The 18,086-nt window shown below is 34.1% G+C and overlaps 1 protein-coding gene across 4 annotated transcripts in view; it reads left to right on the top strand.

Moving 5' to 3' along the window:
- LOC126811147 (protein shank) overlaps positions 1-18,086 on the top strand; it is a 140,723-nt gene that overhangs the window by 88,728 nt on the left and 33,909 nt on the right. For 3 of the 4 annotated variants that reach the window (XM_050536634.2, XM_050536636.2, XM_050536631.2), the window contains 2 exons: positions 4,908-5,006; positions 5,156-5,240. In XM_050536634.2, coding sequence (XP_050392591.1) covers positions 4,908-5,006; positions 5,156-5,240 — 184 coding nt within the window. Of the gene's footprint in view, positions 1-4,907; positions 5,007-5,155; positions 5,241-15,080; positions 16,863-18,086 lie in introns of those variants that run through there. The other variant, XM_050536638.2, reaches the window with a different exon arrangement.

Here is an 18,086-nt window from a genome sequence, read left to right as displayed (position 1 = left end):
AAATGTCCGCCGTTTGTACGCGAATAGTGTAAAAATAGGATAAATCAAGGTTGTGGACCCTGTATGGGTCAGAATTTTAATTCGATTTTGAAGAAACTTGAAAAGCATGGTTCCTTTCGATATTGTCGCATATCGGATCGTAACTTCCTGAATTATGGCCCCTGATTGTACGCAAAATCGCCTTTTTTAGCTTGTGGTCCCTCTGGAGGTCACAATTATTATCCGATTTAAAAAACGTTTGAATATTATCACTGTTACACCATATTGAAGGTTGAGTTCGAATTACGTGAAAATCGGACCAAAATGGCCGCCGCTTGTATGCAAATAGTGTAAAAATATGGTATATGTCTAGGTTGTGGACCCTGTAGCGGTCGCAGTTTTAATTCGATTTTGATGAAACTTGAAACGCATGTTTATAACCTAAAGATCTTGGTTCCTTTCGATATTGTCGCATATCGAATCGTAACTTCATGAATTATGGCCCCTGATTATACGAAAAAATCGTTTGAATATATCACCGTAACACCATAATAAAGGTTGAGTTCAAATTTCCTGAAAATCAAACCAAAACTGACGGACAAAGTGGCCGCCGCTTGTACGCGAAAAGTGTAAAAATATTGTATATCAAGGTTGTGGACCCTTTAGAGGTTACAATTTTAATCCGATTTTGATGAAACTTGAAATGCATGTTTATAACCCAAAGATCTTGGTTCCTTTCGATATTTGCGCATATCGAATTGTAACTTCATGAATTATGGCCCTTGATTGTAGGAAAAATCACTTTCGTTTTAGCTTGTTCTCGATCCATCTCTCAAAAATGTGGGCGTATTCTGCCTGGCAGCATCTGGTTTTCATTACTTTGACCCTACTATTACTGATATTTTACAACAAGATGATGTAACAAACTTTATTCATTTTGTTTATATGTGACCCTTGCTGGCAAAATGAATCGGAATGTGCAAAGTCTGATAATGAGCTACAGACAAAACAAGTGAAAATATTGATTTTGATCGAAATTGGGATTTTTACAAAAATGAGTCTATAAATATACTATCTATTGACCCAAAAATTAGTTATTTTTCTACGCACACAGCAGGACGACCAGTCAATCTCTTTACGTAATACTTGGCATCGTTGTGAAGCTGTGAACCTCTAGTTTATAAATATGGCCAAAGTATTACCAATAATCCCATTTTCAACGAATACAAACAGGTTTTAAAACCCTTACAATACGGTGCATTGTGGTATCATGACTGCATTCAGTGCTCACACTATCACAAATTGCATTTAAAAAATGAAAGTGGCGATCAAAATTTGATTTTGGCGATAATGTTTTGGGGTACTTCGATTCTTTCTGAGAACCGGCGGAAAAAAATCTTAAAATTCTAATCGTATATAGATTACTATCGAGTGTCAACCAAAACCATGTGGTGGCTTACTAACTATAAATTAATCAACTAGCTCAAAATCCGGATTGTGTCAATGAGTTAATTATCATGGATTAATGATTAGTTGATTGACAATTGCAAATGATATTAAGCCTTCCCCAAGTCATTATTTACTCTGAATAATTAATCCAAGCGGTGATTATTTGATATTTCGTTTCGTCTCAAAAAAATTATATTTGGATAGTTGAATTCCGTTTGCTGTGGCTTCATATGGCATGTAAAATATTCAAGCATGCCTAATTCGATATTATTCTTTCAAATACTATTATCAGAACAACGAACGAGTCGAATAGTGACAATTCTTGAGTGAGAAAAAGTCTGAAAATTGTTTCATTATACCGCTACCAAAATGCACTAAAGTGAACATGAGCATCTCTTACTAGTCTTACAATGGACTTTATAATACACTTACACATGAAATTGAAATTTCTATCATTCTATCAGATTCTGATACCATTATGCTACCTGAAAATAACAGTAGATCTATTGTACACGCAAAACCTTATCTTAATTCATGATCAGTTGTGTGGCAGCATCTTCCATAATCAAGAAACTAAACTTGATTACCCAGTCAACAATCTTAAATTCCTGAGCACTAACAAACGTGCTAATTAATTGGTGAGATTAACAGAAGTTATTCCCATAAAAGTTATACTATACAAAACCTAGATAACTAATGACAATGTATGGACTTTTCTCTTTTGTTCTAAATTATAACAATGAGAGAAATATTAAACGAAAAAATAACAAATATATGGCGTGGTTGCTATGTGATTTTGTTTTTAGAACATACCAACATCTTTAACTTGCTTTTTCTCAAACTACGTTTTCTGACTTGGGCAACTTCAAACAGATATAGCTCATAACAACCATACAACATTTTGAAGGTATTGATGTGGAGAATGTGAAAATAACAATAACTCAATATTCAAAATTTTCTCATTGCGACTTTATTTGCCAGCACGGGTCACATATTTTATTCTTATGCATGTAGTATTATTAGAAATTACAAAAAAATCTGCCACAAAACACATTGTATTTATTTCCAGTTCCATCTCTACACATAAGCTTAATAATTTAAAAACCATAAAATGGATCCCCACTAAATGAGAGTGAGCAAATGTAATTTGAATAGAGAAGAGTTTTTTTTAGATTTCTATTTTTCTGAAGCATGCAAAGTTTATTAAACTACTGAACTCTATCAATTGTTCAAGAGTTCTAGAATTCATTTCCAAAATAATTGAATTGAATGTGTTAACAAAATGATATAATAAACCTTATCAAAGATTTAACACAACACAGTTCTATGGATAACAATCACTATATTATATACACACGACGTGTCGACAAGAATTCACTGGTCGTTATAAAGCATACATATTACAAATGAGGAAAAAATTGTGACAGTGTTATATATAGGTACATTGAACAATAATAAGAGAAACCATAAGTTAACAATCATTTGCAGAGATATTGCCTTTTCATGAACACATCTTAATTAATAGGTCTTCAGCTCAGTTTTTAGAAAAATTACGCGAGACTTATTTGACTAGTTATAGAACACCTCAATCTCAATTGTTAGAGTTTTTGAGAATTTTTTTTCTTAAAGATATCTGTGATTCAGGAGAAATTAATTTTAATGACCAGTTTATGAACAGCTCTAAAACTCACTACTCTGGGTCACTTGTATTTATTGGTTGAATGATTAATAAATTGATTGACTGTTATTCCCCAGTAGAATTAAAACAATTATTTACAGATGATTAAACAGATTTGAAAATACACTAATTCTAGATCAGTGTTAATCCTAATGAAGAGTAAAACGAAAGACTTTATTATTCCCAAGTCATAACTGACCATTCACTTTTGCCTTAATCCACAATGTTCACATTCTATTTTCTCAAGTCGCTAAAACCTTGGCATGTTAATAATTGACTCTTCACAGTTAAACCTTGAAAACTAATAATGAACTCTGCAAAAAGTGTTATTTTCACCTCAAACTAATTGTCGGTATTGCAAATTATCAAACAGAACAACTTCAGGGCATCCATTCTGCTTGCATGGTGACAAGGTGAAATCCATGCTCTCATATCACTCCACTACAGAAAACACTACACTGGTTGCCGGTTCAAGCCAGGATCAATTTTGGAATATAGTCTCATATCTGTCAGTGTCTGGATGAAAGTGCTCTAATGATGTAGGCTACATATGAGATTTCTTGAAATTCTACATTCCATGTAGGCAATTACAATCAATGAACAGTGTTTTAGGTCATGAGACGCAGAAATCTATAGATTTTCAACAATTTCCAATAATTACTGCCAGAGTTATGGTCCTTGATCGCTTTGAAATATCTTGTGGACACTCTAGAGGCTAAAGTTAATATCAGATTGATCTTAAATTTATAGGCACTGTTTAAGGTCATGAGTCCATGAGTCGAAGAAGCCTATTGATTTTCAACTATTTCAATAATTACTACCGAAGTTATAGCCCTTGATCTCTTTGAAAAATCTTGTAGAAGCTCTTGAGGCTAAAGTTAATATCTGATTGACTTTAAACTTATACACAGTGTTTAAGGTCATGAGACAAAGAATCCTATTCATTTTCAACGATTTCTGATAATTACTGCCAGAGTTAAGGCTCTTGATCACTTTGAAAAATCTTGTGAACGATCTAGAGGCTAAAACTCCATTTCATTCATTCATTCACTCTAGAGGCTAAAGTTAATATAAACTGTTTAAGGTCATGAGACAAACAATTGAAACAAATTCTAATGTTTTCTGATAATTGCTTCATGGGTTATTACTTGTAATAAGATTTTCATGTGTTGTAAATGTCAGCCACGGTGGCTAGGTGGTTAAGATGCTGGCTCGCTAGCCTGGAGGTCGGGTTTCGATCCCTGCATTGGTAGAGAAAGTTCATCTGGATTTTCCGACGTGGTTCCCCCTTGTCAGTGGTGCAGAACGGAGGGCCTGACAAGGACAGCTGTCTAGTCATTCGGATGAGACGAAAAACCGAGGTCCCGTGTATACATTGGAATGCACGTAAAAGATCCCTTGGCAGTTGGAATTCGATATAAGAGTAGGCGATAGTGCCACTGCCCGGGCAAAATTTCCCTCATAGCACACTGTATGGTGTATGCCCGTCTTCATTAGCCCAGTATAGGAGCAGAACAGTAGGACGTTAAACCCCATTTCATTTCATTTCTCATTACTGACGAAAGAAAAAATATGCGACAACACTTGTTGACTACCTGGACGACTTAGCTGCTGTGTGCGTATGTTTTTTTGCATGGCAACCTATCTTTTAATACTAAATCTATGTACAAGCCTAAAGGTAACTATAGAGTATATACAGAGTAATATGAGGTGCTAAACTTTTAACCTGAGGTAGATAATCTATCAATCATCTGACTTCCATTGTTTTAATGATAATATCTATAGTATATTTATATTTTAGTGTTAAGTGTTGGAGATCAAGGTTTTTATGAAGGTAGAAGTAATGGTAGAGAGAGTTGGTTTCCTGGTGGTCCAGTCCAAGATGGCCAGCTAAGAAGAGGTTAGATTCTTTTTCTTTTTAATTTCTTATAGATGTGCTACTTTAATTATTGGGATTTTAATCCCTGGCTTCGGATATATAATTATTTACTAGATGCAGTAAAATATGATACTTACATTATTTTTTTAATGAATTTGTATTGTTTATAGCTGGTTCTATGGGGAATCTGATAGATGATACTGTTACAATGCATAGGAATACATTAGCAGCTTTGGTGCAACAAAATAATGGAGGGTAAGTACAGTTATCCCCCTTGACACAATATTTTACTCAATAACATTGATAATTAAAAAAATTCACATTTTTTGAAGCTGTTGATATAATAATTGTTATAAAGTTAAGTCAGCTGTTGATATAATAATTAGATGTAGATTAAAATTGTCCCTTCCTCCTTTGTCTTTATAATTTTGGTATTTATCACATTGACTACATTACATGGGATGATTAATAGCCAGTGACATCAACTTGCACATTTATTATTCTCTATATTTATCCCATGATATAAGTAGTGACAGATGTAATGAATGAAGCAGAATGTGCTTAACATTTTGAAAGTATTTTTTTTAACTTGCATAGATGTTGCCCCTTCCATCGAAATCTAGTAATTGCTCATCAGGTCTGGTTTGGCTTGTTTTTAATAAATTTCTTTTAAAAAGTGCAGGGTTTCTTGCGAAATTCTTTCCAATACTGTACTTAATTTCTGAAAACCATGACCAACCTTACGAACATTTTGGACAACTATGCTGTTGGTGGTCATATATTCGAATGCCTGGCAACCTATCTGGTATTAAAACTAAGAATATGTGTAATCATGCATCAATAAACTGCATATGTACCAGTTTGTAATGACTTTTATCTCTAGAAACTGTTGGATGAATAATTTAGATATTCGGTGCTTGCACCTTACTCAGATTAGTTTAGTACATCATGTACATATGTATATTAGATATGACCATAGAACACTTAGACCAACTCTTGACCTTATTTGTCATTCATTATTTATATACCCATACATCATGATGTAGATAAAAGTGGGTTATATATCTAGACATATATATACTTTATGTTTCCAAGATAAGTAATAACAGTACTACATATACAAACAATAGATACCTATGATATCTAATAACCTAAAGGGGAATAAATCATGGTATTGATCGCAGTGAAACTCAATATACTTTACCTACAGGTAGATTTATATATATATATATACAGTTTTGTAGATATACAAAATACAGTTACAATTAAATCAAATTTTCAATAATCTTGATCAATATCCTGTAAAATATAGCCTTTCCAGATATATTTTAGAGAATAAAGTGGGTTATATTTCTGGGAAGACTTAAAAACATTTATCTTAGTCCTGAACAATCAAGCCTGTTGGTATTTTCACAGAAATACAAAGTTTCAATTTCTGCTGATAAGTCCTGCACAACAATCTGAATGATGATTAGTCTATCGGCACATACCGGTACATGCACAACTTATAGCAGAAAGTGATTATCATGGGCGCAGATCCCGGTGGGGACACCGGGACGCGTCCCCACCAATATTTTTAGTGGTGGGGACATGATATACTGTGTCCCCACCACTTATTTCCAATGCTTTGCTTACTGTTTATTTTTTGAAATTGAAATCATTCCAGAGCTTTTATTGACATTTCAGAAAGTGTAGAGTTGGTCCCAGGCACTTGAGGCCAGGGTCCTTGAAGTTGCACAGCTGCACCCGGTGACAGATTTTTATTTAACAGGGAATATGTGATAATTCCTATTATAACAGTAAATGATTAAAATATTCCTTAGGGATTTTAATAATATGTATATCATGTAGGTGTGCATATCTGATACGTTGGGTATTAAATAACTGAGATTTTGTTTTTATCTGGTATACTGGATGATAAATCACGCAAATTATAAAATTCCAAACACGTAATTTCTAAGCCTAACATGACAAGTATGTCATTGTACCGGCTGACAAAGCGTCCAATAACTTAGTGTTTATATGTAAACGATATTATTATGACTGCCTGTTTAAAGAACTTAATTTCTGGAAATCAATCGACAGTGCTACGTATAAACGCTCTACGCTTAGTAAGGATGAAATTGTATCCAATCACAGATCTGTACTCACTTCATTTGGTACTCCATGTGGAGATACCTATACATATCTGCCCTTGTTATATTGAATACCTAAACTACATAAAAATCCCTACAAGCAACGTTTTATAGCAGGGTCATCCCGTACAGGGGCGCAGATCGCAAAAAATTGGTGGTGGGGACAGTCCATGCGCGGGCGACTATTGGTAAAGAGGGGGGTTCAGTGGTCCTCCCCCGAATTTTTTTGGAAACTAGACGCTCTAAAACGCACAATGTGGGTATTTTCAGCATCATTTTCTGGCAAACAATTCTAATCCCTGAGGCAGCAAATGATACGAAATCTAATCTAGTTCCACAAAACCACTTTCAAAAGTATTGAAATCCATACTAACGGCAGTGAAAGAGGGTATTCAAAAATACTGTGACAAAATATACTCTCATAGTGGTTTTAATCAAATGTGGATATTAAAAAATTCCAAAGAATTACTTGATGGTTTACAATCTAGATCACTTGCTTTAATCTCATCTATACAACCGTTTGACTTTTCTACTTTGTACATTAAAATTCCCCCTAGTAGATTAAAAGCTCGGTTAAAAGACATTATTCACAGTGTCATTTCATCTAAATCAGGAAATGTTAGATATCACTATTTAGTTGTTAATTACAATTCCACATATTTTGTCAAGAACCATAGTGATTCCAAAAATAAATTCACGGCCAACAAGATAATTCAGATGTTGGATATTTTAATTGATAATATCTTTGTTGAATTTAGAGGGGAAATTTATCAGCAAGTGGTAGGTATCCCCATGGGCACCAACTGTGAACCTTTGCTTGCTGATTTGTTTCTCTATCCCTACGAAGCCGATTACATACAGGCACTTGTAAAATCAAATAAACGATTAGTCAGACATTTTAATTTCACTTATCGATATATTGATGATGTTCTATCACTGAATAATCCAAAATTTAGTGATTATGTAGAATTCATATATTAAAAACACTACTGACGGTGTCAATTACGCTTCCTACTTGGATTTGCGTCTCGATTTTGACAATTGCCATAAACTTAGTGTTAAATTGTACGATAAACGTGATGACTTTGACTTTCCGATTGTTAACTTTCCATTTATTAGTAGTAACATTCCAATATCACCAGCTTATGGAGTGTTTGTGTCTCAACTAATTCGTTACGCGAGAGCTTGTTCATTTTATTTTGATTTTTTAAGTAGATCGAGGCATTTGTCATCTAAGCTTCAACTACAGGGATACTTGCGAACTAAACTTATTAAAACCTTTAAAAAGTTTTATGGCCGTCATATTGACTTGCTTGGTAAATATAACATGTCTCTCTCGGCTATTATTCTAGATATATTTAATTGACTCGTATACTATCCCTGATAATGTCTGTCTACTACATCGTTAACACTGTTCATCACGTGCATTTTGCATACCGATAGTCCATTGGCCAATCACGCTATTTTACCGAGATTTCGCCTAATAGTTTGGATGCAGCTATGGCGGGTGTGGCGCCAGGCAGGGTAAGCTTACTCTTCCGGACACCTGTTACCACTGTTTGTCGTGTATTTTGTACACGGTGAACAGTCCATATGCTGATTACACTATTTTGCCTTATTACACTATTTTGCCTCTACCATTTTTTTAGGACTTCGAATTTTGTCTGATGGTTTGGATTGTTCGTACTTGGTTTTATTTTATTATCACCACTGTCACATTCAAAATAGATAATATAATACAACTGGTACTTTGTGAATCATTAAAATAGCTATGGGAACAATATAAACAGCTAGATTTAACTTTTAAAACAAAAGCGAAAAGTTATTATTTCAATGTGGTCATCATTTTTGAATTTTAAGGTGGGAAAATTCGCCTTTGCCATCAGATTTTTAATCACCGATGTTTTGCTCTGTGTGTGTGGCTTGTTTTAGTTTATATAAATTAAAAGATTTGTAGGCCTGTACATTTGTGTATCCAATTGAGTACACATTTTGCTCAAAGATATTACGTAGTCTTCGACCACTACTTGGAATGGAGGCGGAGCTGGAATCTCAGTAGTGTAAATATTTCTAGTTCTTGTAGTGTACATGAGAGAATAAATCGTGAACGGTGGCTTGAAGATTTGTCTTTAGATTAGATTTCATATCATTTGCTGCCTCAGGGATTAGAATTGTTTGCCAGAAAATGATGCTGAAAATACCCGCATTGTGCGTTTTAGAGCGTCTAGATTTCAAAAAAATTCGGGGGGGGGGGGCCACCAAACCCCCCCTCTTTACCGATAGTCGCCTGCGCATGGACTGTCCCCACCACCAATTTTTGGCGATCTGCGCCCCTGGTGATTATCGCAACTGCTTCAAGCCTCTCGTCCAGATGAACAGTAGAATTCCATTAAGCAAATCTTCTGATTTCTTCCTAGCAGCTCAATTAAATCTGCTATCATTTGCTTATTACTATTTATCAAAAAAAATGCATGACTCAATATATTTATTTCTTTACTTTTTTGCACATGATTTGCATTGGAATCTAGGATTCCACCTTTAATTAATGGTTAGTAGATCATTAATCTCAAATGGAAAAGGGGATCACGTGGCTAAGTGGGTAAGACGCTAGCTCGCTAGCCTGGAGGTCGGGTGTTCGATCCCTGCATTGGCCGAGAAAGTTCATCCAGATTTTCCGGCGTGGTTCTCCCTTGTCAGTGATGCAGGACGGAGGGGCTGACAAGGAAAGCTGTCTAGTCATTTGGATGGGACGAAAAACCGAGGTCCTGTGTACACATTGGCGTGCACGTAAAAGATCCCTTGGCAGTTGGAATTCGATATAAGAGTAGGCCGTAGTGGCGCTGTCCGGGCAAAATTTCCCTCATAGCACACTGTATGGCGTATGCCCGTCTTCATTAGCCCAGGTTAGGAGCAGAACAGTAGGACGTTAAACCCCATTTCATTTCATTTCATTTCATTTCAAATGGAAAAAAAGGATATCAATGATAACTTCCAATTATAAGATTATAAATTCTTTGGTACATTTGAAAGGCCAACATTTCTTGTTGAAAGCTGTCCTTCATATGAAATATTGGCATACTTGTTAAATCCATTGTGTGCATTTAATATGTACTCCAGAGCCTCGTCTAAGGATTTGGTCGTGCGCGGCAATGTCGGGACGAAGCCCAACCCTCGCGCACCGCGCGAACACCGCAGGTAAGAGCCCGCGTGGGGGGTCTGTCCCCCAGAAAATTTTGAAAATTGACTCCCTTAGAATCGATTTCTGAGCACTTAAAAATAGTTTTGGAGATTTGATACACTATTACTTTTGGCATCTTTTTAAACCATGGATTGATTAATACCCTGTAACATCGAGATCAAAACACTGCTGCGGCTGACCCGCAGACAGAAATATACCCATAAAACAATCAGAAAGACGATTTTGTAAACCTACACACCATGATATAGTATTGGCACATGGGAAAAACCTTGTCAGCGATTTTCAAAACGTATGTATGTTGCCGCCCAGTCTTCAACTTTTGGGCTCAGTAGGCTCAATATATTAATTAGGCCAATCACTGACTTACAGGTTATTGATCTTTAAAGTTGATTTAAATTCATAATGAAAAATATATGTACTTGTTGCTTAGTCCTAGTTGATCAAAAAAAGTATTCTTTGTTGCTTTTTATAAGCCCACTTTTCATTACCCTCTCCGTCTGTCAGCAATTGGCATGTGGGGTCATATTTAGCGTTCTGTGACCTTTCATTCCTGAGTTACTCCCAATTTTTCGAAACCTTGTGAAACATGAAGGTCATATCCAATTGATATTCTGCATTTCGTGACCTTCCATTCCAGATGATTTATGCCACCTTTTCTGAAAACTTTTTTTAACATGATTGCAGCTACAGTAAATGTGATAGAAGCTACAGTTTTTAACAGATTTTTGTTTCAAATTCTGTGACCTTTTGTTGTTGAGTTTCACTCCCCCCCCCCTCCTTTTTTTTCCAAAACATTGAGTTATTTGATTGAGGGTTTGCATGCTGCTCCATAAAGCAGAGTTACAGCACAAATATGCGTTTTGTGGGATTTCTCTACTGAATTATGACCCTTTATTGCTGTAGTTGTTTTGATTGAAATTTAGTGCACTGTTACAAAGTTGTAGCCACACTTTGCTGGCTGTCTAACCAGGTGGTCTAGCAGTGTTGGGCGAGAAAATTGGTCTGGATTTCTTGGCGTGGTTTACCCATTGTCAGTGGTGTGGGATGGAGGGCCTGACAAGGAACAGTGGCTAATCATTCAAATGGGACCAAAAAGTGAGGTCCTGTGTACACATTGGCGTGCACTTAAAAGAACCCTTGACAGTTGGAATTCAAAATAAGAGTAGGACGCAGCGCCACTATCCAAGCAAAATTTCTCTCATAATACCCTCATTACCCTTTATGCGTATGCCCGTCATCATAAGCACAGTCGGTGCAGAAAAGTAGAATGTTAAACCCTATTTCAATTTGTTTCATACCAGTTCAGTGAAAATTTAGTCCATCTATACATATTTGGATTAAAAAGTCACAGAAATTTATTGACAATATCAGCCTCTAATAGATATATTTTAAACTTTGTAATCTTGAATCTTTAGATATTCCTTTGTACACACAGCTTTGTACACACTATTTCTTTAATTTTGTTTTACTATGCAATCAGTATAGGTTGATGAGACTGCAAAATAAAACCTTGTTTTGCTTCAAATGTAAATATATTTGTAGCCAAATTAATATAGCAGTGATAGAAATGGGGGATCATTTTGAAAGATCTGACAGTTATAGTGTATATCAGAAAAAATACTAGTGTTAATGTTAAATTGTTGATGAAGAAAATATTTTAATTGAAGGGCAAGCCAGGTTCTTCCTTCATCTAAACATCTAAGAAGTCTAGTTAACAGGTAGATAGATACCATGTCACGGATAGAGAAATAAAACCACTTCAAAGATGAGTTGCCCTACAGTTGACTCAACTATGTTTGTTCGTTACATTGTCAATATCACCCGATTATTGTGTTTGTGAAGGAATCGCTTGTCTTGTTGAACTTTTATTGGGTCAAGAATAAGTGACGATCTCAAACACATTTTTCTGAGCAGAATATTTTTCATTTGTATCAAGTATGTGTATGGTTCTTGAAGATTTTATTTACATTCTGTTTTATTGATGAAATTTTATAACTTTAAATGATGTCAAGTAATCTCACTTCTGATCTGATTTTTTATCTCTCTCTCTCCCCCCCCCCCTCAAAAAAAAAAGAGTGTAACAAACTTTATTATGTTAACCAGAATCTCAGACAAATATTTTGTAATTGTTTCTTCTTTTTATTTTGGTGACTATAGAGTGCATACATTGTATTAATTGTAATCATTATTCATTCAATCTAGGCAACTTGGTACAATTTTATCATTAATGATATCCAGCTTTGGCAAAACTAATTATTTGCTTTTCCCCTGGGAAATTCCATTGTTCGGAATTCTAATTATTGGTATGCATTTTTTGAATTATAGACTCCATGTTCTATAAATTCAAACCAATGAGAAATAAATTGAGTGAGTAAATACTATTAAAGATTGATCCCAGCTATAATAGATTCAGTTGAATATATCTTTGGTTTCAACAGTAAACAGTATTAATTAAACAGAAAATAAACTACCAGTTAAGATACATATAATATTAATTCAACCTGATATTATTCTATAATTGTCATGTTTATTTAGACACATGCCAAAGTGCTAAAATCATTTCATTTCTTCTTTTTTGAGACAACAAATATCAATGGCTAGAGAAATTATATAAATAATTAATATGTTAACAAGGACATTATTAGTTCAAAGAGAATATTATTATTTTATCCAATAATATTATAATAGTTGTTAATAGTTATAGAAATTGGCCAGAAAGCTGGGCATATAGGGAAGATTATGGTTCATTTTTTTTTTTGATGAATGCCATGCCTGTTGTGACAGGTCAGGTTACTACATCCTGTGCTGTAGTGGTTATTGATTAATTATTTCTCTATCATCCAGGTATGACAGGATAGTTGCTTGTTACTATTTATCAACAGCAACAGAATACATGACTCAATCAGTTGTTGGTAGTAGATATATAGAATATTATTGAACATTATAATAGGATCAAATGTGTCTGTGACTGAAGGTGTCTCAAGGAACATGACTAGTGGGAGGATGGTTTTAGTTGTTCATTCTTGTGTGTGGGTTATAATTAAGTTAAAGGAATGATAAGAGAGTAAAGGAAGATGGAAATCGTATCATCTCACACCTATAACACGTACATTGATCAACAAACACTGTTTGCTGTTAGATACTTCACTAGACATACTTGTTATTGTTTGTAAAGACTGTAACTCTGCTGGCAAATTAAATCACTCTTTTCATTTCTTTAGACAGTAAACACTTTGTTACAGCTTGACATAAAGGTTTATCCTAGTTAATACATGAGATGCTTTTCTGTAACACCGTCTGTTAGCTTGTTCTTTTTATAGTTGGTTATGTTGACTATGTGGCCATCAGATAATTAAAAGATATTTACAAATCCTTGGAAGATCAGAGTGAATAAAAACAATACAAAAGAAGTTCATTTTCTGTCAAATTAATTAACTTTTTAAAGAAACCAATGTTTATAATTTATGACCTATGTTTGACAATCTGGTTGTAACATTTAAGAAAATATGACCTGAAGATAATTAAGAAATGAAAGGCGTATGTTTTTCACTGGATTTATGTTCTAATAAAATATACGAGCTGAGGAGGGGGGTGTGTGTGTGTAATAGAGTTGTTCGCAATTTACAGAGATTGGAAGAAAGCTCTCTGGCTTGACACTTGCTCTGAACATAACTCACTTAGACCAACCAGCATCAAAGTCCCTAGAAAATCTTCTTTTCTTAATATATTGACAAAAAGGTTGTCCCTAGAACACATGTCAACAGTTAACAGTGATGGAAGAGTAAAAGACTCCGCTTTTCAAGACAACTTATTACCCTAAGATGACAGACGGCACTACAATGGTCACTTAACACTTAATGTATAAACAGCTATTGCTATTGTTTAATACAGATGACCAATATGACACAATGGCAAATGAAAGACGTAAGCTGATCAAAGAAATAATTTGTCACACTTTTTTTACGTCTGATGTATTAGATCTACGATGGTAGCCAGCTTTATTTCATCATCTTTATTGAAGATACAGATCAACAGAAATCAACATTTATTGTGGATGGCATCTGATTGGGTATCAATTTTATTGCTGTGACCTATATTTCTAGCTTGAAGAAAGCAGAATATAATGACCTTGATGACTGTGACCCCAGGTGAATAGATTTTACATAGTGAAGAATAGCAGTAAAAAATAATTATAAAACTATTGTGCAGGATTTAGAATTATTATATTCTATTTTTAATTTGTTTTCTCTGTGCTACATTCTTCAGTTTTCCTACATTATAAGATAACAGACATATTTCAACGGACACAGTCCAGAATTTATCCCACTAAATGTGGATGTATTTATGCAAGTCACAATTCAAATCTCAGTAATAAATGGGGTGTTGCCTATTTTATGGGGGAAAAGCACGCCTCTAGTAGTATAATAACATGCGAAGTCACCAGATGGCTCCAGTATTTAAATATTGACATGACTTGTTATTTATTTGGATATGATCAAATTGTTTTTGGACAGATGATTTAGTTCATACTTACAAATACAATAGATATTTATATAAAACAGCAGTTCATTAATTAATCTGAACTAGTCTAACTTAACATTAAACTCGGCTACACGTAAAATGTGTATGAAATACATTGAGTAGGAGATATCATTTGTTGGGTGTGTATAGAACAATTTAGGAAAATGTAAAAGCTGTCTCAACTGTTATGATCATATCTTTGTTGAACCTGAATGAAAGAGGTATCATTATTCTATCATTTACACTTGTATAAATTTGTGAACACTATGATATTTATATTCAATCAGTGTGGTAGCCATAGATAGTGACAGACGACGGAGCGTTTTCAATCATATTATACCTGTACATTAACAGCAGTTGGAGAATTAATTACTTAATAGGTCAGAGCTGTCACCTTGATTGAAGTATTTAAAACAAATGACCAATTAGGAGGAAGTGATGTTAATTAGAATTTTAGTTCAGTCTACCTATAGGATCACTATTAATTCTGTGTATAAACAATGAAGTTGTGTTTTCAACTGTGGCTACTTGCATTCTGTCTTCTACCAAAAACCCCAGTGAAATGTGTTTCCTTTGTTTTGAGTGTGTGTTGCTTTTTGTTACCAAGCATGGGATAATTGATTTTAATATGATAATCTAAATACCAGTGTAGTGTGAAGCCAGTCTTATTTTTCTAATACCAACTAATCAACTAACAATGAGTCAAAGGTTAATTTATAAAAGAACCACAGGGTCACCAAAACAATTGCCAGTGTATGATAATCCTGAGCCTGAGGCTAGTGTATTTCCATTCAAACATTTTATTACCTTACCTAATTGTGTAAAGAGTAATAGGACTGGCCAGGTTAATAGTGGTGGCTATCACATCTCGCCTGTAGTATCACAACACGGTAGTTTACCTGTCCGTGGTAACCACAATATTCAGACAGATATCCACACAGTAAATGGTGACTATACTTACGACAAGAGATTACTGAAACCACCAGATGTATACAAGAGACAAGGTAGAGAAAGACAGAAAGTAAATATTGTATTTGATTCAACCGACCAGCTAGCAAGTTCAGTTGGCAGATATCAAAAACACTCCAAATCAACACCTCCAGTTGTATTAAGAAATACAGGTGAGAGGGTGGACAATAGTTCAGTGAGAGGTAAAGCTAGTTTAATAAGTAATGGGAGTGCTACAAGACATTATAGACACACAGAGGAAGACAATGTTATATATGCTAATGTGAACGGATCTCTTTCTTCCCGTTCTCAATTGGATCAATCTTCTACACCTCCACCTATTTATGTTTCTAGGTATGCTTGGGACGTCAACAACCACAGTCATTCTCCTAGAATAGTTCATAGTTTGGATTATTCGTCATTACAACCGTTATCTGCGTCTAATGTATATAGTGATAAGGTGGATTATGTTAGTACTAGTGGAAGTATAAGAGGTGATACTGTAATATATAGACCATCTAGTGAGGTGATTATGATGGGAAACTATTACGACCCCCAGGACCTTTACAGGGACACTAGGAGTAGCAGGTCCCTAGCACAGTCTAAAGCTAAATTCTCCAGTATGCCAATTTTATTTAGGGATAAAGATGCAGAGAAAAAATTTCTCAAAAAGGAAAAGAAAAGGGAAAAAGAGGAAAAGAAACGTTTTGAAAAAGAAGAAAAGAAACGCAAGAAAGCTGAAAAGAAAGCTGCGACTTTAAATGCAAACACAATTCCTAAAAGTTGGGGCTTTAATACTGTAAATAGACCCATAGAAAATACCTATCCTAGGCCTAGGTTAAGAATGAGGGCTGTGCCAATTGACTTTGATGATGGACCTAGTGTTCCCCCACCCCCTCGCCCTAGAATGGCAAATCCAGGATTACAAAAAAAATACTATTACACAAGTGTTCCAAATTTACAGCAAGCTATATATGCCAATACACCTAGTATAAAAAGAGTTGAACAAGTATATGGAACATCTTCCAGATATTCATTTAATCCATATCTACCTCATTCTACGCCAATTAACAGGTTAGTTTGTTTTTTCTACATTTCCTTACATTTATCAATTCAATTCAGTATCTAAAAGTTATCTCTGTCATTCACACGGACTAGACTATTTTACTGGTAATTTAAGATTTTAATTCAATATTTAATAGAGTACTCAGATTTCTATTAATTGATGGGAAAAAGCATTGAGTAAGAACTTAGATATTAATTACTGCGAAAATAAGAGATTTGCCACTCAATAGATTATTTCTTTTCAAAGATCCTTTGCGTACTTGCATAAAATAACTTAGTCATGATTTTATAAATATTTAGTTACCTAATTTCAGTTGAAGTTGTGATAAATTTTGATAGGATAGGCAGTTTACTTATTTAGTATAAAATAAATGACTGTCTTTGATGTATAGTATAAGTTAATAGAGGTGTATCCATGACTCAAATCTGAAATATTTAAAATACACACTGTAAACAATGCCTGTGGTGTTTTTATCTACCTATATATCTATAACTTTTTTTATCTCTATTTGGTAATCACTTTTATGATTCATTAGTATTCAAGATCTTTTTACGTAGATAAAATTGTCATTTATAGCCAAGTGACTAGAAAGTACTTTAGATAAATAAATTTAACGCTAAGGTTACTATTTGTCATGAGTTATGTGGTGTGAATTGCTGTATTAATTACTAATATTTATCTAAATAGGCATATTACTTTTTTCAAGAGATTTTTTATGTCTGTGAATTGAAACGGAAAATGATTGTTGATATAATCTCATTTAAGATATGTACCAGTACATAGAATAAAAAGTTGTATTCAGGGATATATATAAACTGTAATGTAAGGATTAAACAACAACATGTTTTTAACAATATTTATTCTTTAAAGTTGCGATAGTAAATCTATAACAATTTATATGGATATGCCATAGGCTTATATTAATCAGCTTCCATGCTATTTAGATATGTATATTTTTAGAGAAACAAGCCAGTTATATACGATGATAATATTAATGAATTGATTTTAAATAAATAGATAAAAGATAATGTAAGTAATTCTTTAAAACTGAATGGAGGATAGATTGTGTTTGAGGTATGAGCGTATCAATAATTCTACAAAATAAATACTTTGTTATTAAATGAGTTGATATGAACATGATACAATGTAATAAGTTGAAAACAAGACCATTAGATAAGATAAGATAAGATTTTATTGTATCATAACACCCATTTCAGGCCGCATACAATTCA

This window comes from Patella vulgata, chromosome 2, assembly GCF_932274485.2.
Source record: "Patella vulgata chromosome 2, xgPatVulg1.2, whole genome shotgun sequence".
NCBI lineage: Eukaryota > Metazoa > Mollusca > Gastropoda > Patellidae > Patella > Patella vulgata.
Note: the sequence above shows the minus strand (reverse complement) of the source record. Positions and strands in the feature narration are given on the sequence as shown.